This window comes from Mustela putorius, unplaced genomic scaffold (assembly GCF_011764305.1).
Source record: "Mustela putorius furo isolate JIRA1106 unplaced genomic scaffold, ASM1176430v1.1 tig00003870_pilon_pilon_pilon, whole genome shotgun sequence".
Taxonomy (NCBI): domain Eukaryota; kingdom Metazoa; phylum Chordata; class Mammalia; order Carnivora; family Mustelidae; genus Mustela; species Mustela putorius.
In genome coordinates, this window is record NW_025422022.1 from 1,018,883 (window position 1) to 1,046,253 (window position 27,371).

General features: G+C 50.5%; 1 protein-coding gene across 2 annotated transcripts in view; it reads right to left on the minus strand.

The window, feature by feature from the left end:
• Nucleotides 1–26,949, minus strand: part of SLC22A23 (solute carrier family 22 member 23) — a 171,812-nt gene extending 144,863 nt beyond the window's left edge. The window contains exon 1 of one of the 2 annotated variants that reach the window (XM_045067025.1): nucleotides 25,728–26,942. In XM_045067025.1, the coding sequence (XP_044922960.1) occupies nucleotides 25,728–26,393 (666 nt within the window). In that variant the 5' untranslated portion in view covers nucleotides 26,394–26,942. Of the gene's footprint in view, nucleotides 1–25,727 lie in introns of both variants that reach the window. The other variant, XM_045067026.1, reaches the window with a different exon arrangement.
• Between the last annotated feature and the right edge of the window lie 422 nt (nucleotides 26,950–27,371).

The window sequence follows — 27,371 nt, forward strand, 5'->3', positions numbered from 1 at the left end:
TGGAAGAACAGTACGGCGGTGCAAGTAGGACAGGCTTTGGTGTTATTTCGTCGTTACGGTGACTTAACAAAAATAACCTGTAAAGAGCCCATGAATAGCAGGTGCTTCATAAACGGTGGTGGTTAGAAATAAGAATATCCCAGTGTCTTTATTTTTCATAGAAAATGTTAGCATCAAAATGCTGGGAAAAGCCAAGGTCAACATTCTAATGGAGACCAAATCTTGGGCTTCCTGTCCAACAATCATCTTTATAACACACGAATCAGAATAGTTGAGAAGCTAACCCAGCCCTTCTCCTGCTCCGACACTGCTCTCACCATCTTGAAAGGACATGAATATTTGGTGCAAACGTCTCTTCAAAAAGGATGTTTATGCTTCCTCTGACTCAGACTGGAAGGCAGAACAACTGTGAATGGAAGGATCACCTTTTCCGTGAAGACAGTCAACACCCCCTCCCCAACAGAGGGCACAGAGCCCTCGTCCTGTACCTGGCCTGCACCCTCTCCCCACTTACTGAGCCCAACAAATGGTCGAAGGAGAGCAGAGCACAACTAACATTTAAAATTTTTACTGATCTGACCTTTGTCTTCATTGCACTTGGGCTAAGCTGTAGTTTACCATTATCCCTCAGGAAGAGCATCAGAGGATAAATAGGAGCCTGGAGGTTGAAACTTATAACCTAACATGGGGGCTGAGCCCAGGCCCCGAATGGGACTGTTGGGAGCTGGCTAATGGTTGAGAGAAGATTCCAAGTCAGAGGGACCTGACTTTCTCATTTTGCCTTCTGATACTCGTGGGACCCTGTCCCCTCTTGGGGCCCGAGTTGCAACGTGAGATATGGGGGTCATAAAACCTATGAGGTCGCTTTCCTAGGAGTCCAAATCCTATAAAGACTGTGTCTAGTGTAGTAACAGGCACAGGGTGATTAGCACTCATTAATTCTGTCTGTCATTTCAGCAGCTCCACGGGGCTGCTGTCTGTTGGTAAGTAATATCTGAATGTGAGAGGAATAAAGCTACTTTCAAAAAGGCTTTTGATGTTTACAGTCTGCCTGACAGACTAAGGATCCAAAAGAAGGTATTTTTACCAGTTGTGCGTCCTGTCTGCCTAGCCAGCACCAGCATGGATAGTGGGAGAGGCCAGGAGAGAAGCTGCCCCTGGTAGTGGGGGTGGAGGGGACGGTTATATTCCCAGCTGGGGAGGAACCACCCAGAGACCAGGCACAGGTTGGCACAGGGGTTCTGCGTGCTCACCAAGTCCTCTGCCAGACCTCAGGATGCAACGCCCTTCACTTTGACCTCTTCTGCAGCCTACAGGAACAGCAACACAGCACCGGGTCCCAGACTCCACTGTCATCTATTAGATAAACTATTTCTCTGACCAAAAGGAGAAAAAGCAACAGACGACACCATTCTACCCAAAATGGTGTTTACATTTTTTTTCCCCTTGAACTATTAATCTCCTAAAAACACTGGGTTGAACTGGCAATGTGACAGCAAAATGTGACTATGCAGTTTGTCTCCTCAGCTGCCCGGAGCTGGGCGGGGAGCACCGATGTGCAGAGACACCCCAGGGGGGTGCGGCGAGAAGTGGGGGGGGGCGGTGTCCTACCTCAGGTGGGACAGAGAGGAGAGGGCCCCTCGCCTTCCACTGTGGGTGCCTCTGACATCCTGGGCATGAGTTCACTGGCAGTCAGTTCTCCAAGCCCCTGCCTCAAACAAATCTCCAAAGCATCCTTAAGTCTAGCTAGAATCATCTCCCAGAGGGTACCGTTTGCGGGAATCAATTCTGAGGACAGATCGCAGGAGCCCATAGAGATGTGGGAGAGAGAAATGGAGAACACGTGAGCCAGTCTGAACCTCAGCAAGAGGAGAAAGGGGAACAGGGACACTTTCAAGCCAAAGTAGCTGCGAAGTGACTAAGCCGTGGTCCCAGGTGGTCTCCCAATAGCGCTCTACTGTGGCTTTCCTAGATGTCCTCAGCCCTCTTCAGACTGCGGCACAGCCAGAGTGACGCAAGATTGAAGGCTGGTGATGGGTCGGGGATGGAGAGCTCCAGAGCATAGGCCGTTCATAGACCAGAATGACAGCACCTAGGAACTTGTCACTAGAAGCCCTTCTGGCGAACACAGTAAGCAGCTGTACTGCTCCCAGTGACCCTCCAAAGATGGGGGTCCTCCTGCTGTAGCACTAACTGCACTCAGTGTTTGGCATTTCGGGAGGCTGGCCTGGCTCAGCTGAGGGGGGCACCTCAATTCCTTGCCAGCACCAAGGCATGCTCTGAAAAGGTACAATTCAGACAACTCACATTAATATTCTCCACAAACTGCTGATTCGACAGGACGGCCTTTCCAAAGCTTGTCACGGGACAACCAAGTCCACTCATTAGGTATTCTCCGTGCTTCCTCCCTCTCTTTAGGCGAACAGGAAGCAAAAGATGAGATAATGCGAAAGGCCCGTAAATGAAACCCTGCCTGGGCCGAGCTCCTGTGTACAGCTGCACCTTTAAAAGCATTCACCTCTGAGTCAGCAGCGGAAGCATCTTCTCGAGGCAGCACGACCATCAGGGCACCAATAAGTGTGCATCTCAGAAAGGGAATCGATGGTCACAGAATGCATGGTGACATCCAGTTAAACAAAGGGAAGACGGGGTCTCATTTGCAGGATTTCTCAGAGCCTTGACTCCGTTAACATGCATCATGAATTCTGAAGACGGGGGATCTGCATGTGGTCCTTCCCAAACTTATTTGACCTTGGAAACCTCCCTCCCCTTTAGAGGATGTATTTTTGGACCACAGAATAGGAGAGGTGTTGTCATGCATACTTTGTGTGCTCTTCCCCACCTACTGCCTGATCACAATGCAAATTCCAACACATGACAATTCTGGGATTTTTAAGGCCAGAGTTGAACAGCCCTGTCAGCCGTGGCAATCAGCATGAGGCGAGGTGGGGTGCTGGCCAAGTGAAGCCAAGGACACGGAAAGCCTGAGCATCAAGGAGGGCACGTGATGGAATGAGCGCTAGGTACTGTACAGAACAGAGGAATCACAGAGCTCCACCTCTAAAACTAATCATGCACTACATGTTAATCAACTGAATTTAAATTAAAAATTAGAAGAAAAAAAGAAAGCAGGCATAGGGATTTTTTTCTACTTTCAATCAGAGAAAATAAAAATGATAACAATTTTCCCCTGTCTTTGCAAGAGATTATAAAAGCTAATTGGGGCACTTGGATGGCTCAGTGGGCTAAGCCGCTGCCTTTGGCTCAGGTCATGATCTCAGGGTCCTGGGATCGAGCCCCACATTGGGCTCTCTGCTCGGCAGGGAGGCTGCTTCCCACTCCCCTCTCTGCCTGCGTCTCTGCATACTTGTGATCTCTCTCTCTGTCAAATAAATAAAATCTTAAAAAAAAAAAAAAGCGCTAATTGGTAACAGATAGACAAACATTAAGTACTCCCAGGAAGTGATAGGCCAAAGGTCAACTGCAACAAGAGAAAAATCAACTGTGTAGGACTCAGCCCCCTTGAAAAGTCAGGTAACTGCCCTGCTTGTTGCCATTCCTCCTGCAGGAGGCCAGCCCGTCATTGGCCCACGTCCAGTGACAACGTACTCTATAAGAAACTGCAGACTCTCTCATTCTTTAAAAAGTAGTCTACTGTCCCCAGAGAAGCAGAGTTTGAGTTGGGCAAGATGAAAAGGTTCTGGAGAAGTGTGTGGTGGGGACAGAGGCACAATAATGTGAACAATGTGACCAAATGATATACTTAAAAATGGTTAAAATGGTAAATTCTATTTTATGTATATTTTATTGCAATTTTTAAAAAGTGTTGTGGTGGTTTTTTTAGTGTATCTTCAAGTCTTAGCTTGAACCGTTCAATTCTATTCCAGGTCTATCAGTGACAAACCCACGACGTGGAACGGGGGAATGGGCTCCTCAGGGGTCCATGTCATTTAAACACAGGTGGCATGATCGCCTGGAAGAGAAGCCCAAACTAAGACATTAGCAGAAAGGACTGGTGCATCCCCTTCTGGTGTATTCTCAGTCCTGTGGATGATAATCTCAAGAAAATGTGCAAGGTGCAGACCCCTGTTCGTGGCATCCTCTAACCACCAGAGTGACCATACCTCGCAGTGAGATAGCCTTCGTCCTCAAACTTGCCCATGAGTGGAAGGGTGGAACAGAAAATTCCTCTCCAAAAAAGGAAGAGTGACCGAACTTCCTATGTCATAAAGTCACCTATGTCCCTCAAACTTTGCCTTCAACCTCATATGAAAAAGGCCAGGAATAAAAATGACAACTCTGAGAAATGAACGGCCATGATGGCAGACATCCTACAGGTCCTGGGACAGAGCATCAGACAGTCAAAGTTCCCATTTTTCATCTCAACTTCCTTCCGTGAACTGTGCCAGCCCGGGTCAGGCGTGGGGCTCTGGGAGAGCGAGACAGCTGTACTGGGAGACAGCAGAAGTGTGGGGCAAGAGGGACAGCCACGCCTGGGCCAGACACAGAGGTGGAGATGAAGGGGTGGCAAGCAAGGGGGCAGGTCCCGCAGGGGCCTTTCGTGCTGTGTTACAGATTTTAAATGCAATTAGAATGTTCACCAAAAGCAAACCTTCTTTTAGTTTTTGCTTGATGCTCCTGTTGTTAGAAATACCTGATTGAGGATCTCAGCCTTTGGGAGGAAGACCACTAAATCCCTGCCTTTTGGCCCTTCAGGGTGTGTGTGTGTGGGCGGGGGGGGGGTGGGGGGGTAGTAAAGCCTTTCAAAACAGCCTACCTGTGGTGGGTGTGTGGGTTGTAGGCTGTTGATCAGTCACTGATGAACGGCTTTAAAGACCTGGATGAACCCAAAAAGGAGAAGGATTGACCCCATCGGTCATTTATACCACGGTGTGAACTGCTTTCATGTCTCAGCTGAGACAGCTGCACAGGATGTTTTAGGGAGTAGGAACAGAGAGGGAAATTCTGAGAACCAGAGCATATAAGGGGACCTAGGAAATGGACCTCAATGAGGAGCAGTTCACTAGCCTGGAGACGAGGTGGAGCTAAAGCAAGAGGGTTTCTCAAAGCGAGAGCTTGGGGTATCGGCTGGCTGGCCACATGCCACAAAGGCGGCCATTTGCCAGGGCTGGTCTCAGTGATGTCTGGTGACCTTCCACACTTCCAGTTTCAAAGGTCAGGTAATGGCTGGGACAGTGCCATCAGCCATCCCATTGACACATGAGCAGAACTGACTGCATGACGGCCTTCCCAGCTCTGGTGGGAGCTCCTGGCAGAAGAGGACACAAGACACACACTCTGCTGAGAGAGCTCAGGCATCGGTCATTTCATTTGATGCCCACAAAGTGTCATCCCTACCTTGGCAGTTAGGTTCCCAGAGGCTAAGGAACCCCCAATGTTTCACAGAGGTGAAGAGATAGCACGGGAATTCAGACCCAGGTCTTCCACACTGAGCCCCATGCTAACTACCCCTGACCCTGCTTCTCTGTGCAGCACCCCGAGCAGGATGCCCTGGGCTCTGCTATACGTACCCTGAACTCCTCCCAACCACTCAGTGCTAGGAGGGGGGAGCTGGCTGGAAGCCCATGAAAAAGCCCATATTTAAAATCATGAAATGATTTAATGATTAAAATCATTCAAAAATGAAAGACACTTTAAAAAAATGTCTTTTTTTCTACTCATGGGACTGCTTTTGCAAAACTTAAAGGGACCAAGCTTCTTTGCTCCTGTGCAGAAATGCTGTTCAAAGCACTAAATACCCAAATGGAAGGAGAACCTTCTGCTTGGACTCAAGTCCCTTCAACAGCCGTCATGATCAATGAGCCGGGATGCTGAACACGCGGGGGTCTCCAACCTCTAAACCGTTAGTCCCTGAAAGTTCATCACTGGTTGCTTAACCTGCCTTAAAAAAGCGCAGTTCATTGTGGGATGACACGTATGCACAAGCATAGACATGCTTCTTGACAAAATGTGTTTGCTGATTCGCAAACACAGAGAGATGTAAAAGCCCTATGAAAAACACCACATCTTCGTATGTTTAAAAATGGTCAGAAATGTCTGCCTATGTTCTATGGCCTCCATTAAGGTTTCTAGACAGGAGGTGACAGACTGGGAGGGCTGACTCTCCTTCTCTCATTCCCTTGGCCCTGTTGGGAGAAATAGCCTGCGAATTCCCTCTTTAATCCAATGAAGGAACAAATAGGATTCTGTAGGGCAGGCTCCATCAGAAAAGAATTCCGCTTGGCCGGGGGTCCCTACAAACCAGGCGTTGGCACTATTTGCCTTCAGCCATGGGCTGCGTGATAGCTGCACCGCAGGTTTTGTTCGGGGTTCGTTCCAAACATTCTTTAACCCTTGAGCTATCTGCTCTCGCAAGGGATACCTGGGTCATCTTTTTTTTTTTTTTTTTCTTAATTTATTTGAGAGAGAGCATGAGTGGGGTTGGGGGTGGGGTGTAGGTAGAAGGAGAAGCAGCCTCCCCACTGAGCAGAGAGTCCGACATGGGGCTTGATCCCAGGACCCTGAGACCATGACCCGAGCAGAAGGCAGACACCTAACCAATGGAGCCACCCAGGCGCCCTACCTGGATCTTCTTCAAGACAGGAAGAAGGAGGTTCTCACCAAGGTCCTACCAGTGGGAGGGAGCTACAAAATAGGCATGAAGTCCTGGCTGCTTCAGGGACTGTGTGACAGATGGAATGAAACTACAGATGACTTTTCAACAATGCAGGGGGCAGGGGTGCCGACCCCCCACCCCTGCCACCCCATGCAGTGGAAAATCCACATCTAACTTCGGTAGGGAAACTGTATCGAGATTCCCACCCCATAGGGACAGCAGCCACCAGCCCCCCCTTTCAGGTACCCTGTCACTCTAGCTTCCACCCTTAAAAAGAAAAGACAAAGAAGGAACCTTACCCAGATTATCAACAAGTCAAGATTTCTCACTAGCTGATCTGATTCTGTCAATCAACTTTTTTTTTTTTAAGATTTATTTTTTATTTATTTGACAGAGAGATCAAAAGTAGGCAGAGAGGCAGAGAGAGAGAGAGAGAGAGAGAGAGAGAGGCGGAAGCAGGCTCTCTGCCGAGCAGAAAACCCGATGCGGGGCTTGATCCCAGGACCCTGAGATCATGACCTGAGCTGAAGGCAGAGGCTTAACCCACTGAGCCACTCAGGTGCCCCTGTCAATCAACTTTTAAACATAGAGCTAAAAGGGAATAAAGACTGGAAAGGATGTACAAAATTCGGATTATAATGTTCATGGCAGTCTGTGTGTCACAGCCACAAGCAGGAAACAATCCACGGGTCCATCAACAGGTGAGGAGAGAAACAAAACATGGTGTGCATGTGCGGGGGGACACTGCATGGCCACGGAAAGGAGCGACTGCGGGTTTATGCCAGAACCCAGACCCAGACGAATCCCAAAGATGCTGCTGGGGGAAGCAGCAGACACAGAAGTGTGTGATTCCATGTCTGTGATGTTCTGCACCAGGCAAAGCTGAGCTCTGGGGCTGGGAATGAAAACAGCAGCTGCCTGTGGGGGCGAGCTCATTGGAGGGGCATGAGGGGATCAAATGGGGGTGAAGACAATGTTCTAGATCTTCGTTTAGATGGTGGCTACTGGGTGGAACAGGGGTTGAAGCCCACTAAACTACACACTTAAAATCGGTGCCTTTTACCCATATGTTAATGATACCTCCATTTGCAAAAATCTGGGAAATGGTTTTAAATGGGTCTCCAAAGACAAGACAGAAATACCCAACTGGTTGGGGCTTCCCGGCTCCTTCCACTGACGGTTCTCAGGACACGGGCAGCAAAAGGGAGGGAGCCGTGCGGGGCGCCCACCATTCGCTGAGGGTGAATCTCAGCCCGATTCACCCCAAGGCGGGGAGGCATCTGCGCGGACTTTCCCTTCTGCCCAAGCAGATCTCGAGGCCAAGCACGTGGAACACAGCGAACGACTCTCACAGTTGCTATTTCAAGGCCTGAGCTTCCGGACAAATGTGGTTATGGGCTGCCCCTCAGTTCAAAACAAGGGCATTATTGTAACTGTATCAAAGGCAAACAAAACAGGAGCCCTACCCTGGGTTTAGGAAGTCCTCCCTAGAAACATGGGGCTAGCAGCACCCTGGGAAGCCGGGCTTATGCAGCGCTGCCCCAGCAGGACCTGGAATGCAGACCCTCAGGGGCCCAAATCCAGCCCCTGCCACTTTGCTCCGCTGGGTCTATGTAGCCATGTTCTTTAAGCATCTCTGAATGCCAAATTCCCTCGGTGGTGACACGTGGGGGACACTGCACCCAGTAATCCTGCCGCAGCCTCCTGGTCCTCCTCCTTCCCCTCCGGCCACCCCCATGACATGCCCCACAGGCCCTCCCACCCTGTCCGCGGCCCCCTCCTCTCTGCACCTGCCCCCTTCGGTCACCCCCTGGATTCCAACAGTAGATAACACAGATGGAAAGCCCTATTCTTGCACAACTCAGGTGAAAGACAGAATCAGTGTGTTCCCGTGATTCGAGCCTTCTTCCTCTTCCCCGAAAGGACTCTGTTGTGGGCTGAACTGTGTTCCCCTAACAAGTGCTGGTGAAATCCTCCCCCTGCTACCAAAGAACCTGACCTCATGGGCAGACAGGGTCTTCGCAGACGTAGTCAAGTTCAAATGACATCGTTAAAGTGGGCCCCAACCCAGTGTGAATGGGGTCCCTAGGAAAAGGGTCAGTTCAGACACAGAGACACTGACGTTGGGAGATGATGCGAAGGCCACATGAAGGTGAAGACTGGGGAAAGGCGTTTATGAACCAAGGAACACTGAAGATTGTGGCAAACACCAGAAGCCAGGAGAGGCCTGGAACAGACTGTCCCCACAGCCCGTGGAAGAAACCCGTCCCAGCTACACCTTGATTTCAGATCCCCCTGGATGCTTCGTGCCCTCCCACCCGCCCTCGTCCGATACACCAGCGTGATCCCTTCCTTACCTACACACCTGGGTGGGGCCCCACAATCAGCAGCACCGTCCCCTCCTCTGCCCCAGCGCAGCCAGCTTTGTCCTCTGAAAGCATGGCGCGGGGCGGATGGAGGGCGCGGATGGATGCTGGAGCTGGGGAGATGCACTGTAGGGGAGTGACGCACTGTAGGGTGCTGACTTCTCCGATTATAATAGTGTGTCCCTGGCCAAGTTTCTTCGCCTCTTCACCTCCGTTTCCTCACCTGACGGAGACATTGCGAACAGAGCCGCCTCACTGGCTTATCCCAAGGGTGAAACATGCCACCTGCTCAAGGGAGCCTGTTCACAGCGGGTATACAAAGGGCACCTGGGGAAGGTCGTGCTGCCGTGACCTTGCTCAAAATTCGTCAATACCCTCCATCACCTGCTAAAGTCCAGACTCCTCGGCAGAGAGCAATGGGCTGTGCTGGTCATTCCCAATGCCTCTTCTCACCAGAACGCAGCTGTGCAGGGTCTCTCCTCCCATGTGACTCAGGGTCAAGTGGCCCATCCCTAGCGCGCACGTGGCATCACCCAGTGAGGGCTGTTGGTCCAGGGGCTGGTGTGTGGGGAGGCAGGGTCCACAGGAGAGGAGGACTCATGTACCATGCTCAAGGAGAAGGTGGCCGTTCCCTCTCCTTTGAGTCACAAGGGGACAGGGGGTAGCAAATAACCAGGTGTCATAGGAAGCCACCTTGCCACGACAATGGACCGGCATCTATGATGGGCTGAGTTGTACCCCCTCAAAATACATCGGCTGAAGTCCTATCCCCTGGTTCTTCAGAACATGATGCATTTGGAGAAAGAGTTTGTACAGAGATTTAAGTTAAAATGAATTCACTGACCAGCATCCTTGTAAGAGGAGATGAGGACACAGACACATGCAGGGGACAGACCACATGAAGACACAGGGAGAAGGCCATCTGCAAGCCAAGGAGAAAGGCCTCAGAAGGAACCAACCTGCCAACCCCTTGATCTTGGACTGACAGCCTCCAGAACCGAGAAGAATAAATTCTGTCAATCAAGCCCCCCAGTCTGTGATATAGACTAATAATACAGCATTAGAAGGAACCAGTGCTAAAGAAGGCCTAGAAGCATGCAGGGGAGCCTATCCTCTCTCTAGACTTCCAGAAACAGCACAGGTATCACTGTCTATATTTTTAAGCCCATTTGATCCGAGTTTTTTTCTGCGATGTGCAGCAGAACCTTCCAAGCTTTCAAACCCTTCCCAACACTGTATGTGCTCCCCTCCTAACTGAAAACAAGTGCTTCCCTCCTGCCTCCTTCCACGGTACTCACATTCTGGTTACTCCCCACACATACCCGCTCTTCCTCTAAACCACTCTTTGGCTCCCTGCTTCCCTCTGCCTGTCTCTGCCTCCAGGGACCACCCTTCTCGAAGGCACACCTCGTGGCTCCTTCTCCCCGGTAGCTCCAGCACGTGCCTGAATACAACACACTACTCTGCACTTTTCCTGTAGGCTATCTTCCCTGCATATGCTTTTAACTTCTAGGAGATCAGACCACAATAGTCACTAGACAGATTCAAGCAGATCACTAAAGAAAGACTGCTGTGTGTCACTGCTTCCCCAGACTAAAGGAGAAAATGCCTTCTGCAGATTTAGAAACCTATTTTCAGTATGATAAACTATGAGTCTTTAAATTCTCTGGTAACCTTCTGCCTATCCAAGGTCATTCCAGTTTCCCCCAAAACTGCTTTTGGAGATGAGATTCATAATCAAGGTCACAGTTTTCCTTTTCACCATTCCTCCCGGTAGTCACTTACCTGAGATTCTGTCAAGAAAGAACTAGAATTATAAATGGGGAAGAATCCAATGGCAGAGGAGAAATTAATTAAAGACAGAAGCCACTGCTTATACTTAAACCACAGCTCAGTTCAATTCAAACCCCATATCAGCAGATACACAAAACCATATCAGCAGATACACAAAACCAAAAATAAAACAAAAACAAAACCCCAAACACCTTCAAAGCCTAGATGATACCCATATTTAGAAAGCTGTTTCTTATGGGACTTCCCAGAAAAACTTCCCAATAAAACTTCTATGAAATAATACCTTGGAACACCGAGGATTTGATGACTCACCGCACAGCACGGCTCCAGAAACGAGGAGGCCCCCTGAAGACACATTACCTTCCTGCATTCACTACCTCCCACTGGATGGCCTCTAGCTGAAGCATCTTTATTTACTACTTGGAAGTTCCTTCTGAGAGTCAGGTCAGACCCTCTGGCCAGCCCCAGGACACAAAGCTCTCTGACCCTCTGCGGCCCTTGATAGTGCTTTATTAGCTACCAAGGATAACGAGCACAAACTCCCAAAAAGTAATACAAATGAGTGGGACGGACAGATGATGCCATGAGCATGTAAGGAAGGAAAGGTCTCGCTGGGGAAGTGCTGAGGCTGCCTGGGGCCTGGACCTGCCTGAGGGTGGTGGGGGGAGGCTGGCTTAGCTTAATGAAGGGGGCACCTCCCAGCTGCCCTGGCTAACACTGCACACGCTTACTTTCACACGTGCTAGCCCTGAGCACGGGTCCATGTCACATTAGGACTGCTGTAGGTTCACCGCCCGTGCCCAAGGGAGCGGTCAACCCTGCTCTGTTACTCAGCGAGTGTAAACAGTGCTTATGTTTGATTCTGAACTCTAGCGGTTCTTGGTGTCTGTGTCCCCCAGGGGGTTTCTCGTTTCCTGCTGCTGAAAACATGATCAAACCACCTTAATGGGAATTAATTATGGAAAAGGCTAGTCTGAATTAGAGACATTTTGAAAATAAATACCTTTTACTTCCAAATAAATGTTTCCTTTTCAAGTAATTAACCATTATTCCAAGCCAAGGTTCAAAGGACCTACTTTAATGAGTGACCTGGTCATTAGCAACATTCATTTGTACATAAATATGCTGGGACAGCATTTCATAATGTGCTTCCCTAGGTAGGCTAAACGTGTCCACGGATACTTGGTTTACACCATTTATGCGCTCAGCAAACCCTTGTTCACGGAGGGCAAAGGGGCCCTGGCTGCGCTGTGATGATTCCTGGTGTGATGAATCACCCTCCTCTAGCTCCACATAACAATGCTCCCCCTGTGGGTTACAGAGGGGCCAAGGTCTCACCCGGGCTGATCCCAGCCATCTGTTGGGTATGGTCAGAACATACAATGAACTTCTGAATCAGCTTCGACCAGGGGTTCTCAAACTTGGTGTGCTCTACGGGGTCGTACTTTGTTGCGGGTGCTGTCCAGTGCATTGTGGGATATTCAGCAGCACCCCTGGTCCCCACCCATCGGATGCCAGTAGCATCCCAATTGGCTGTGAGGACAAACAAATGTTGCCAGACACTGCCCAATGTCTCCTGGGCGGGGGGGTGGGGGGGGCAGTGCGGGGAATTATACCTCCCGGAAATCACTGCATGAACTTTTGTAAGCAACTGATGCCTGGGTCCCAGATTCCAAAAGCTCCCAGGTGACTCTATGAGCTCCAGCCACGGCTACTGCAATCCGAGATTCACACCAGTTCGGTATGTCACCTTCATGAGAAGAGAAGGCCCCGGGACTGAAATTCCTGAAAAATGATGGCTTAAAGGCAACATATAACCCATTCCAGAGTCCACTGGGAATTCAAGTTTGCCTAGCTGCTATTTCTTAGTTTTCAATAAACGCACTGGAATTTGATTTTAGGTCTGAGTTACCTGTCCTCTTCGTTTTCTTGTCATCCTAGAATTAAGTCACCTCACCTTCCCCAGGTGAGAGTCACAGTAATGGTCCCCTTCCTATTTACCTTTGCCATTTGAGAAATGTTAATTGAGTGCCAACTAGATCTGGGAGCTGAGGATACAGATCTGGGCCAGGAAAGCCGGGGCAGAGGATTGGGGTGGTGGAATAGGGAGCCAGGAAAGGCTTTCGGAAGGTGATGGGATGATGGGGAGGGCAGGAGGATTCTGGATTGAAGGAGAACCGCTTGCAAAGGTCAAGTGTTGCTTGAGAAACTGGAGGCTGGAGCACAGGGTCCCCGCACGGCCGTGATGGGGGACCATGCAGGAGACGCATGCAGGGTGCAAACAGACTTACAGGGACCTTGAAAAACAGCCTATCGGGCCCAACTTCATCCTGAAGGTCATGGATCTGAAGCAGGGAATCAAAAACACTGGGATTTCAGGTAAGGGGGGTGGTGGATAAGACCAGGGGCCAGATGAGAGGTCCAGTCTAGCGAGTAACCAAACACACAGAGCTAGGGCTCTGAGGAGACATCGGGTTACAGATGAAGACTGCAGCTGCCCTACTCAAGGTGTGAGCTGGAACTCGGATATTATGGGCTGATCTGTGTCCCCGTACCCCAAAATCCCAACCCCCGCCCCCGCAAACTCTCAAATGTTGAGTCCTGACTCTTTGTACCTCAGAATGTGACTGTGTTTGGAGATGGGGCCTTTACAGAGGTAATTAACTTAAAAATGAGGTAATTGGGATGGGTCTTATTGGACTGGTATCCTTGTAAAAAGAGTCTAGACCACAGGCGCACACAGAGGGAAGCCCGCGTGAGCACACAGGGAGAAGACGGCATGCATAAGCCACGGAGGGAGGCCTCAGAAGGACCAGCCCTGCCAACACTTGATCTTACACTTCCAGCTCTTAGATCCGAGAGGAACCAAATGTCTGTCAGCCCCCCACCCCCACCCCGTCTGTGGTACTTGTTATGCAGCCTGAGCTGACTGAGACTCTGGGGAACCATCTGAAGGCAGCAGATGGTGGAAAGGATTCCCAAAGGAGAAGAGCAACCAGGGGAGCACAAGAAAAATCTGGAAAAGCAGCCTCCCCCCATCCCAAGGACAGAGTCAAGGACTGAGCAGTCACTGCCAACACCACGCAGAGGCTGACCGTGATGGAGATCGCTGAAGCAGTCCCGGGATCTGACATCAGGCAAGCTGACACCATCTGTGGCACAGAGGCCATGAGGCCCAGTGGGTAAGGCAGGGATGCTGGGCGAAGCCAGCAGCTCCCAACAGCACGGACACACAGACAGGGCGAGGGCCATAGCCCCTGGGACATGGCCACACTTGGGATGGGGGTTTGGCGAGAGTTCTCACAGAGGCCCACACCAACACATGTGCTCCAGTGGCAGCACATGGCAGCCAGACAGAAGCCAAGATGCCTGCCATAGGGGTCCTGAGGACACAGTGCCACAAGGACCTAGCCTGGGCCTGGGGGTTCTTCTATTATGGGTCTCTACTCTCATTTCTCTTTTACAAACTTCAGGTAACTCATTGTCTACTGGGGAAAACCCCACTGATCCCCAAGGATGGACTGTGGGGGCCTGTGCAGTCGGACCCCAAGCTCTGCTGCAGGTATCCCCCTCTGCGCCCTGCACTGGTCCCTTCCCAGCCTTCGTCAGCTCTCCCACAGACGAAACCCTTTCCATCTTTCAAGACCCCAGCCTTCCTGTGGCGCCCAGCTCAAAGGCTACGGCACCCGGATCCCCCTGCCCATGGTGGGAACTCCCAGAGCCGAGCACAGACCTTGTGGGCTTTCTTGGGCATGCCTACTTCTGCACTCCACACCCTCAGCTCCCGGCTCTCGTGCTCATTTCAGCTCGTCCCCACTGGGTCTAGAATCCTCCATTACCAGCTGTCGTGGCTATACCATGAGCTCCTTCTTCAGGGCACAGACTATCTTCTGCCCACCTGTGTCACCCACCCAAGGCGGAGCAGAAGGCCTGCTTACAGAGTGGATGTTCTGACAGAAGGACCAGGGTTGGGCACCATACAGGTGGCTCCAGAAATCACCTAACAGGGGAGGGATGAAGGGGTTGTACCCAACGGTCTTCAAAAAGTAGAACAACACCTGTGTCCACAGCAGCCTTATTTCCAACAGCCAAATGGTGGAAGCAACCCAAGGGTCCCTCAGTGGATGAATGGATGAACAAAATGCGGTCTATACATAGCATGGAATATAGTTCAGCCTTAAAAAGGAAGGAAATTCTGACACATGCTACCATGTGGATGAATTCTGCTGCGTAAAATAAATCTATCTAGTCACAAAAGAACAAGTAGAATGGCTCCACTGATCTGAGGTCGCTGGAGTAGTTGGATTCAGAGACAGAAAGTGCAATGGTGGTTGCCAGGGGCAGGGGGAGGGGGGGAGGAGGGGCTGGGCATTTAGCACTGAACCGGGATAGAGTTTCAGTTTGGAAAGATGACAGAGTCCTGGAGATGGACGGTGGTGATGGGTGCCCAGCACCGGGACTGTACTTAATCCCACTCAACCGTACACTTCAATGTGGTTAAAATGGCACATTTTATGTTATGTGTATTTTACCACAATTAAAAAAAAAAACTTTTAAAAAGTAGGACAAAAACTTTGTGTTCACTGCAAATGCTCATGTATATTCATTGGAGAACAGTGGAGTTCCTCAGTATGTAACAATCAAGGGTGCCCAATTTGTAAAGCATCTTTTAAACACACAGAGAAAAAGCAGCTTTTAATCTAATCTGGGAGGAAACACTCTGTAGTGCAAATTACTATGCTGAGTGCATAACCCATCCATAATTTAATACGACCACTGGGACGCCTGTGGCTGTTGTATGCCAGCATTATATCCTTTGCCCTTCTTCTTTCAACGATACTAAGAAATAAAGTGTGACTGTGAGCTGGCAGAACTAAATTAGAGAAAGGATGACCCTCCTCTCCACTTAAAAAAAAAAAAAACCAATGGCTGATAAACACTTAACTAGCATTCCTATGACTTAGCATTCTTTACCACACATTCCTATGACTCAGCTGTTTGGTTCACTGCTCAGATAAGTAAACCAACTGTCTCACTTCTGGGCAGTGTTTTCAAATGTAAGAAGGTTCCCTCGGTGGCTCCTTCTTGTTGTTGCATACCTTAGGCGAACTAAATATTCAAAACAAAATTGGCTCAGGCTTTGTGAAGCTGTTCCCTGGGAAAAAACAGACCCACAAAAAGTATGTTTCACTTTGACTACAAGAAATCTAGAAAAAGATACAAAACACAACCAAGGAAGAGAGAAGCAGAAAGGACACTGAAAAATCAGGAAGAAAGACTTACAAGGGCCCAGGGATCCTCTCTTGGCTTTGTAGCCGTGACAGGCTGGAGCCCACCAGAAGCACCACCGCTCAGATGTGCCCACATTTGGCTTACAGCTAGGCTGTCACCGTCTTGATCTTAATAATTTTTTTTAAAAGAGTTTATTTACTTGACAGAGAGAGAGAGAGACAGTTAAAGAGGGAATACAAACAGGGGGAGTGGGAGAGGGAGAAGGAGGCTTCTCATGGAGCAGAGAGCCTGATGCAGGGCTCGATCCCAGGACCCTGGAATCATGACTTGAGCCAAAGGCAGACGCTTAATGACTGAGTCACCCAGGCGCCCCTGATCTTAAAAATTTTTGAACGAGGGGTTCGCATTTTCATCTAGCTGGTCCTGACCAGCAGAAAGGTTTGGAAAAACAGACACCCTGTGTGGGGCCGGGGTGGGGGTAACGTGTAAAACTGTTTCAGTGACAGTCCAAGGGCTTGTTCCAAGCTCTCTCTGTGATCTGGAGCCAAGAGAGACCATGTATGCACTGTTTCTAGAGAAAAAGCCTCAGGAGGAGCATCTCTGCCAATTCCATACTAAGCTTAAACCGTCAGGTAAATTACATCCTGAGTCTTTGTGAAGAAAAAGAATACTTTGTTTAAAGTATGTAATGATTTGCATCAATATGCAATTATTCTCAGTTAATTGCCAAAAAGATTCCTCTCTGATCCCTTCCATACCACTGAAGAACAGCTACTACCACTGCATGCCACATGGTCTACAGGAGACCCCTGGCACTGGGTAACCACACCCCCTACTCTGAAACCTGCCTGGACATCAGACTCGCACCCAGGAATCTGGAATGGACAGAGGAATGTGAGCCTCCGTGCTGACTGGTGCCTGACCAGGTAAACAGAAGCATGGGCAAAGACAGTGTGTAGGGGAAACAAAGCTGACTTCTGGACAAAGGGCTGAGAGCACGTGTGGCTTCTGACAGAAGGGCAGTGGCAGCAGGGCTCCTGATTCAAACCCCTCCCCCACCCCCCAATTTCTGGTTTCAGATCCCACCCTAGGTTCCCTGAGCCATTCCTGCATCTTTCCTATACATTTCTTTTCTGTTTTGTTAATGTGATGTGAAATTTGTCTCTGATACTTGCGACCAAGAGTCATACGAGGATGATACAGAATATCACCCTATGCAAATGGAGTGGCCTCCGGCGGTGTTCTATTTCAGCAGTGATTTATTTTAGGGGAAAGCCAGCTCAACCATCAATAAACACTCTGCCCCTCTTTCCTAGAAATCGAAGCCTTGCCAGTCTCTAGGTCCCCTGTTTGGAGGAACATCTGCTCACACATAATGACCAGCACTGAGCAGCCTTGAGCAAATGAAAGGACGAGCCCCAAGTCACATCTGATCAAAGTCTGAAGGCTAGTGGGGCCAGGCTCTGCCGTCCCATGACAAGCCAGCAAGGACAGCACTCTGAGTGGGTGGGGCAGCTCTGGGGAAGAGTGCCTGGCCTTCTGTTCGGTTCACACCTGCCCTGAGGTGAGCTCTCTGACCCCTGCCGTGGAGATCCAAAGTTACCACCAACTCCTCTACAATTCTGCGGTTTCTCTGATCCATTGTCACCAGCACAGCCAGCCCAGACTTTTTAACACGTGTAGATGGTTCTCTATCCAATGGCTTGAACTCAAGTGTCTGAGCCAAGACACCTGCGGGGGTGTGAAGCCCATGGCAGAGTCCTTCTCTCCCATTCCTCGAGGTCGGCCAGAAAAGCCTTTTCCTCTCCAGATCCCTTGGAGCCCTGTGACCAGTGACCTGAAAACACACAAAGCGATTACATGGTCTCGTTCATCAGACCAGAGGTCCGTTTTGGTCAGACTCCTCAGGCCACCTTGGATTCCTGCGTCCTGGAGGAAGGGCATACCTGGCCCCCCATGTGATGGGTATCTGGGCGGAGGGAAGGGGCAGGCACCTAAATCACCCTCCCAGGTGTGGCCTCTCAGCTCCTCCCTGCCACAGTATTTCTCAGATGACTCATTAGACTCATTGGGCCTGTCTGCACCCCACACACAGGCGGGAGAATGGGATCTGAGATTCCCAGGTTCCTCGGTTTGCCGGGCACCCAGGGGAGGGGGAGGGCGATGGGCTCTCCCCAGCTGTTCTCATTCTCGCCTCCCCATAAAGCAAGGGATGACCCACTTTTCCTGCCGCTCCCGAAGATAAAGCTAATGGAGTTGTACCTGGGGCTGTCATGGCTGTTGGTAACATCTGCTGGTCCTAAGCAGCCATCAGGACCTGAAACTGCTCCTGCCAAATGAAAAAGTCCTTCTTCCTCTTTTCATGGTTTCAGAGGCAGGTAAACTCTGACAGCCACAGCGGAGACTGTGTGGGTGAAAGGGTCCGACACAGCTCCAGTGGGGCGTGGCCGGTGCCCCATGGAACACCACACAGCTGGTGTCAGGACAGGGAGCGCGGGCCGAGGGCTGCACAGCAGAGTGAGGACGAGCAGGGCCGAAGGAGGGATGAACGGCCCACTAGCCTTGGCCCCTCTCCCCTGGTGGGGGCCACCCCGGGGCAGAGGCAAGAATACTCTGCGGGGGGAGCGGAGCTAGATTCTAGCCCCCCGGAGCTGGTGGCTCTGGATGAGTCCGTGACCCCCCCACAACCTGCTCCAGCCCCCAGCCTCTCATCTGTAAACTGAGGACTTGCAACGAAGGGATCATATTATATGCTGGCTATGCCCGGGACAACGTTATTTATTTATTTGTTTGTTTGTTTATTATTAACCTACACTAGGCATTTGGTAAAGCTGGCTTGGTTGAATCCAAGTAAACTCTAGACTGATGGTGTCCTATGTCAGGGTCTTTCAGCTTTGTGCAAATTCAATTACAATTCTCCCCTTTCGAGCGGAAGGGTGGGAGAAAATGTTGGAATACTCCAATGGGCCAGTGCTGCTTCCTAGCAATAGCTTGGAAAGAGGCCTCAGGCCCCTGAGTCGGGCCTGGACCTGCAGCTAGAATGTGATTTCCCCCAGGTCCTCCTCAGAACCTCTTCTTGGGCTGGCCCGCCTCCTTCCCACAGCTCAAACCACCTGATTTCCACAGCACCTTTGGTCAGACGACCTCTCCCCATCAAATGCTCTGCACCCTCCCCTCTGCCTCTCCACAGAGCCCCGCTCCCCATCCCAGCTCCCCTTCTCCACATGCTCTGCCTTGCCGCCCTCCTTCTCAGTTCATCCCCTTAGCTGACTTGATTCATCTCACGGCTGATGTTCTGAATGTGTCACAGCCACTCCTCCCCATGTTCCCACCTTTACTACCTCCTAGCAATTTGAAGCTCTCACATACCACAGGACCCTTGCAAATGCCGTTCTCTCTCCCCTCTCTCCCACTCAAACCCAAGATGCCCAACTCAGATGTCAGTTGCACTCAGAGACCAGTCAGTGTAGGCCAGGCTTTTTGTTCTAGCCTTTCATGTCCCTTTCTTTCCACACACTTAACTCCGGGTGTAATTAAAAGATTATTATTAATTAATAAAGTGTGCCTCCCTCCTTAGTCTCTAAGCTCTATAGGAACAGAACTGTCTATATGTCATTGTATCCCAAACACATAGCACAAACTTGGCCCAAAAGAGGGACTCATCTATGAAAGGAAGGAAGGAGAAAAGTTTAAAAAAAAACAAAAACAAAGGAAAGGAGTGGCCTGGGGTCACACTGAGTGGCATAAGGAGCACTGGACAACCAGATCTCTGCAGAAAACATAAAACCCCAAATGCGCAGTGTTTGCCAATTCCGTGGTGTAAGTGCTCCCACCCTGCGCACTTGAAGCCACCAACGAGACAACACCAAGCGGGCCACTGGATGGAGAGGCGTACGCTGGCCGGAGCCAGTAGACGCCAAGCTGGCTCCAGCTCACGGCTGGTTTGTGGCAATGCCAGGACAGACATTCAGAAAGCCCATCGTGGTTTTAAATGACATCAGCTTTTGACTCAATTCTACTTTGGACTGAAGGCCAAAATGAATGGAGACCTGCAAAAAATGCTATGGACAAAAGAGGAAGAAGAGGGGGACAAAAAAAAAAAAAAAAGGAGGGGAGAAACGAGAGATTTTGCAGCCAGCTCAGGACAAGAGGATGCGGGAAAGATGAGCCCCACAGCATGGTTGGGGGGGGGTGTGGGCTCCCAAACGATGACAAGGGCTGCTTAACAACCCTTGAGCTTCTGGTCTCCCCACTGGCGCCACTGCCAAATGCAGTGTTTAGGACGCTGCTAGGGGCAAGTCAAAGCCTGCAAGAAATGCTGGGTATATCCAGGCCCTAATATTTATTTCTCTTTCTAGCAATTCATCCTACTAGCTTAATCAAAGCAAAATGGGTATCTACAACACCAAATGACAAAGGTTCCAAGATGAAAAAAAAATAGGAGAAAGTATGGGTCTTTTTCTAATATTCCGGGATTATGGAAGCCCTAAATCTAATGCAAAACCCAGAAACCCTAACAGAGAAGAGTAATTTGACTCCATAGAAACCCAAAGTTTCTGCATAACAAACACCCCATAAATAAAACAAAAAGACAAACAGGGAGCCAGGGGAAAAACATTTACAAGACATCCAGAGAGTTAATTTACTTTCTGCTTTAAGAACTTGGACAGGACTTTTTGCGTACTGCTCCCCGCAAACCCACACGCAGGCAAAGGACCTGAGGAGGGCGGCTCAAAGGAAAGGAAACAAATGGCTCCAAAACTGTCAGAGACATTTCTAACTAGAGGAATGCGAAGTACAACCACCACCCCCAAGTACACCTCACAGATCAAACTGGAGACACTTCAAAGTGGGTTAAGTCCTTGGTCAGCGAGGGTATGGGGAACAGCACCTCCAGCATGAGAGGCGGAAGTGGAAATTGGTAAGCGCTCCAGAGAGCACTTATCAACATTTATCAAAATACAAATTGTAGCCTACTTTGACCCTCCACTTTTAAGAATTTCATGCATGCCAGAATTTCATTATATATTATATAAGAGCAAAGACTGGAAACAACCTCAGTGCCCCCTGAGTAGGTGACTAATGAAATAAATTATGGCTTACTGGTGCAGTGGAATACTACGCAGACATAGTATTACAGGCGCAAAATGAGGGGCTCTCTCACTGGTGGAAACAGGCATAGAACAATGTATGTGTTATGTCATTGTTTGTGAGAGACAAATATATAAATGAAAATATAGACTATTTCTAGAAGGATACAGAAGAAACTGGTAACCATGGTTGCTTCTGCAGAGGGAAACTGGAGGCAGAGATGGCAGGCAATGTTACTTTCACTGTCTGTTTTCTGTACCATGTGCATGCATTATCTATTAGTCAATTTCTAAAAATAGAGATGCATAAAGATGTTCAATGTTGTATTGTCTACACTAGACAAAATAAATCAACCACCCCGGGATGACCTGACATTGGGTTATTTTTAAAATATTACTATTGCAATGAGATTGTAATTATTTTTAATCCTAATTAAATTGTACTGAATCACTTTAAATACTTCTAGACTTGAGCCCCAGAAAAAGAATACAAATTACTTCCCAGGATATTTAAACAACTCTCAGATGTACTTACAGGATGAAAGCCAGCAATCTTTGAGAATCATGGCAAACAGAAGAAGTATCAGAAGACTGGGGACAAACATCCCAAATTTTACGTACAGAAAATGAATGGAGCTTAGAAAGTTTAGCAGTGACATTGATTTTTGGCAGCATTCCAAGGAAGTGGTGAGCATTGGAAACCAAGGAGGAGTCACTCAGAACAATAGAGGATAATGCTGCAAATTATTAAGAGGATTATTTTAAAGTCAGCAATATTGTGTGTGTGTGTGTGTGTTTTAACCTTGTGTAAAATCTTTGACAGTCTGAGCTGCCAGGGGTTGCTGGTATGGGACAGGGAGACATGTCCGGCCTCAGTTCTCCCAGAGCTGATCCCTAGTGACTCAGAATTTTGTCAGATTTGTTTCGGGAAGGCATGGCTGGGAGATAAAATGCAGAGCTCTGAAGGTCACTGGGAAGTTGAACGCAGGGCTCAAGGTACACAGCACCTGGCCCACTCATGTAGGTGTTAACTGAATATCCAAGATAATGCTCAGTGTTAGAACTGGCCTTGGATTATTCAACATTAATAAAAGGAAGTAACATAATAAAAGGAAACGTTTGGAAAACTTTACAGGGTTGTACAAAGGAAAGGTGAGATCTTTATTATTATTTTGAAGGCACTGAAAATTCTGGAACAAAACCAAAGACCAAGGCACAAAATAAAAATAAACAGATCCTAACAGGTGACATCTAACAACCTAAAGTATTACAAAAAAACCTAAATTGTGTGCCATGTCATGGAAGCCTAGCCTGGGAAATCCTTGACAAGGTAATCCCACAAAGATTTGGGGACGGTGGTCTCAAGATAGAAACTTGTCACGTCTACTGAAAGCCTTCAGCTGCAGGATCCGTTCATGGAAGCACGCTGTCCATCCATGCTCCCTTTTGATTAGGACACACAGGGCGAGCCAGGCTGTGTCATGTTTAAGAGGCACACATGCCAAGTGCAGCCATCAGGACGGCAAATTTTGTCATGTGTGGAATGGCTTTAGTAGCTAGAGATTTTTTTAGCTGGGAAAGAAACTTGGGTCTTGGGTATGCTCCGCTATCCGAACACATATTATATAAAGGAAAAAGAACCCTTCAGAGGAGCAATGCCATACAAATGGGCGTGAGATGACCTGAGTTCTATCCACCCTGAAACATGCTTGTCTGCAAGGAAGAGCAACTACCTGGAGAGCTGCCACGCCAGTGGGGCCCTCCCTTCCCATCCTGGAAGGGGGACCCATGTTGGGGATATTGATCAGGAGAGGAGACAGGCTTGTCAGCCTGAAGATCCCTTGTAACTACAATAACCTAGGATTCTAATGGGCTTGGCAGTTTCACATGTGTAGGTACAATTACAGCCTATACGCGATAATTGTGTACTACACATATCCCCATTAATAATGCATATTTAGCATAGGATGTATGTATAATACAATATACATTCATAATAAAATATGTATGTATAATATAATACAATAGAACACAATATATGCCTGACCGTTTTTCTGTATCCCCTCCCCACCTAACACTTAGGGATAGGTCAGGGTGCTTATTGGAGGGGCACATACAGGCTGAGGGAAATCTAATGACAGAGACATTGTGTGAGGTTATTTTCAAATGGCTAGATTGTGGTTTGGAGTGGGGAAAGAGGGTATAAAATGCAACTTGTCAGACTCCGAACTTGGATCCACTGAGGGAAGGTGACACCGTCAACTTCGGCTCTTACAAGCAGAGCAGAGAGGCACCTGACTGCTTCAACCGCGCACCCATCACAGTAGCCCGTCCGCATTTGTGTATCTGATACAGTAGCCAGTGGACCCAGGCAGCTGAAGCTGGAAGTCGGCCTTAGTATATGCCAAATGTGCTTAAAGAGCTCTTGAAGCCTTTTGTTATGGAACAGAACACTGTAGAAGGACAGTCCTTTCTTTAGATCTTATTTGTGCGTAAAAATCAATATGTCCTTTCTAGTCTTTATCTTAGGAGAGAATGTGTCTCTAACTATTCCCCCGAGGTCTTCAGCTCCCAGTCTTGCCCTGTCAGCTACAGGTAACCACGACATAGCTCTGAAGCAGCCCCAAAGCAGAGGGCACACAGTACTGCCATCTTTGACCCTCCTGAGTGCTAATTTAGAAAAATTGGCCAGCTCTCCACTGTGCCTTTAAAGCCTGTTTTCAAGGACTATTTTAGTCCTCTCATCCTACCATCCGGCAGCATGTGAATAGCTGTTCCTGGGTCCCCACCACTAGGATAATGATGCTCTATCCCACCTCCAAACTTTCAAGTTCCCCTCCCCTCTGACCCTGGGACACAGCGCCCTCTAAACACAGCTGCTTTCATCTCTATTATTCCTCCTCTACTTTAAAAAGGGGTTTAAAGTATTTGAAAATGTCACCAAATCCTTACTTGCAGGGAAATACAAAGGGTGTTAAAATAGTCACTCCAGTCATTGTTCTCAATTTTTCCATGCTGGTAACAAAAAACAAACAAACAAACAAACAAAAAACAAATGTTGCCCCGCCTGGATGGGAAACAGTCACAGCAACACATTTGGAGAGGAGAGGTGCTGTGCCGGGGCCAAGGGGTGTCAAGGTGAACCAAGCCTGAAGGATCTTCCCCATCAACAGCTAATGCCGTCAGTTCCCACAGGACAGATCATTTCTTGCCAGGTTGGTACAAGATTAAAACAATGATTATGATGATGTAAGAGTTTCATCTTACACATCCCTGAGCTACAACTGTTTACTAACACTCATTTGGGGGAGAAAGCACATGCACTGTCACATTTCAGTCTCACCTTTAAACAAAGCATTTAAAACTGAGCCCATGTGAAGTGTGTAAGCCTGACGACTCATAGACCTGTACCCCAGGGGGCTAAAACATCATATGTTAATAAAAAATTTAAAAATTAAAAAAAAAAAAAAACTGCACCCAGAACTGCCCAGAAGGGGGTGGTGGTGGTGGGAGGTCTACACTTACTTTGAAATGCAAATTAGTAATTTAAAATACAGAAGAGACAAAAAACACAAATTGCTTAACAAATGCCTCTTATATGAAAAAATCAGAAAATTTAGACATCTTAGGGATTAATTTTTCTGACATTGCCTAGTCTCCATTTTTCTACCAGCCACCCATCTCCTCTCAAAAAACACGGCTGCTCCATTTTACACAATGCAATACATCTGTGAGAGGGGCTCCTCGGGACTCTGAGCAAGGCGGTTGCTCAGTGAAAGCTTCCCAGGGTCTCACTGCTTCAGACAAAAGCAGCTGCTGTGTGAGAGCAGTGGTGGTCCGGGAATACAAAACAAATTCTTAGTTCCCGTCCTATACTCTAGAGATATTACTGAAGTCCCAAGAAAACACCCAAGTGGCAAAATCCAAAGTCAAAAATACCAGTCTTTGGAGAGGAATGAGCACAATGAGGAGGGAAAGGGAAATGTGCAAAAGCTCTTTGCTTCTGTGGCTCTAACTTGGGTTCCATAGTTAGCTTTAGTCTGTTTCCAAACCCAGCACGGGATGACTGAGATCTGCCAGAAAGAAGAACATGTGGGGCTATGCCATTAGTCTCATGGGTAGATATTTCTTTGTGGGGGACCAATAGCCCGGCAGAAGATTAGAAACGAGGTCCTGGCTCCAGCCATCAGACCCTGAATGAGGCGAGTCTTCCAGAGCTGGCTGGCTGCCAGGTCAGCAGCCTTACATTTCTCAAGGGCCACCCCTGCCTGAATGAGGGTGACAGCTGGAAGAGTAGGGGAAGGGAGCTCAAGTCATTGGGGGTGAGGGGCTCTCTTTCCAAACGTGCACTGGGGCAGGAGTTTGCGTGCAAACTAGGAAAGGCTATGGAGTCCCTCTTTAGGTTCAGGAGGCAGTTTCCCCGAGGAAGGCAAAGAAAAGCCCCCGCTTCACAAGCAAATGCATCTCCTCTGGGGGACAGAGGATCAAGTCGATGCCAGATCCACGTACACACAGGCGAGCATCGCTTTAAGGGACCTCGGTCTGCACGGAGGGAGACCTAGGGAAGGGAGGAGATCCAGGAGTGAAAGGCTCAGGAGGACACGGGGCCGTGGCGGGCGCAGCCCTTACCTTGCTGACCACGTTTTGGACGAGGCCTGTGCGGATGCCGTAGTCCCATGCGTGGCAGTCGCAGTTGGAGGCGTTGTCCCCCTTGTCCGGAGGGGACGGCAGGGGTGGCGTGTCACCCCCGTCCCCGCCGCTGCCGTTGCTAAGGTTGCCCGCGGCTTCCCAGGAGGCAGTGGAGAAGGGGGTGGTCGGGGGGCTGGTCCAGTTGGCCAAGTCGCCGGCGTCCCACCGGCCCGTGGCGGTGACCCCCGCCAGCTCCGCGCCTTTGCCGGCCCCGCGGCACCAGAAGTTCGGCTGGTCCAGGAGGAAAGAGTCCGAAAACTGGCTGAAGCCGATGAACAGCGCCGGGATCCAGGTGAGCAGCACGAGTGTCTTCTGGTAGCCCCCGCCCAGGCCCCCGAGAAAGGGCAGCACCGACCCGTCGTAGTCCAGCAACAGGAGGCTCGGGGCCGCCGCCGCCGAGCTGCAGCCCGGGTGCGGGCCGCCAGCGGCGGGATGCGGGGCGGGCAGAGGCTGAATCTCCCCGCCACCGCCGCCGGGGCCCGCGCGTCCCCCGAGGGGCGCCGAGGCCGCCGCGTCCCCGGGCGGCAGGGAGCCGTTCTCCTCGGCCGGGGACGGCTGCCGCCCGGGCCCGCCGCCCGCTGCCTCGCGCCGCCGGTCTATGGCCATGGCCCGGGCCCACGGCGCCCGCAGAGGCGCATAGAAGCGCAGCGGAGGCTCCCGCGGGCGCCCCGGGCACAGCGCGCCGGGTCGGGCGCCCGCAGCGGCCGCAGCCGCGGAGGAGAGTCCCGCGGCTCTAGAGAGAGCGCTCGGCCGCCCCGGGTGCTTCAGTCCGCCCCCATGTCACCGGCCCGGACCCGCGCCCCGGGCGCTGCGGCCCCGCTCGGGCGCCGGGCAGAGGGCGGGCAGAGGCCGGCCCGGGCCCTCAGCCGCCGCCGCTCATCGGCTCCTTGGCCCGGGCGCCGGCGGCCGAGCCCGCCGCTCTGCGCTGCTCCGCGCCGGCAGCAGGAGGAGGAGCGGGCGCCGCGCCTAAGCCGGGCGGTTCGGAGCCCTGCGGACAGCTGTGCGGGCGGCGCGGGCGGCGCGGACGGCTGTGCGGGTAGCGTCCGCTTGTCCCCGGGAGCCCGGGAGGTATTTATCTGGCCTCGGGCGCCTCCCGGAAGCCGCGAGCTCGGATCCCAGCCTGCCGAGCCGACCGCGCTCTCCGGATCCGGAGCCGACCTCCCTCCTCCTCCTCCTCCTCCTCCTCCCCTGTCCCCCGGCCCGCCCCCTCTCCCCCCGCCGAGGTGGAGGTAAGCGCGGCACCTGCTGCGCCCGGCTCCTGTGCGCGAGCGCCCCCTCCAGCCGCGACGCGCTGCCGCAGCCGCCGCGGCGGGATCCACGGGAGGGGGCGGGGAAACGGGACACCCCGTGCCTGCCTGGCTGGAGGATCCCCTGTTTGTTCCCCCTCCCCGCCGGGCGAGGCGGGGGAGGAGCAGGAGCGCGGAGCAGCGGGCGCAAGTGGGCTGGGGGTCCCGGAGGAGTCGGCTTGCGCGCGGAGCGTGTGAACTGGGTCGTCTTCGAGGCTTGGCTCCCGAGCCGCAAGGGATTTCCACCCACCCCCGTGCGCGGGGTCTCGGTGACCTCTGCTTGCTTCAGAGGTGCCCA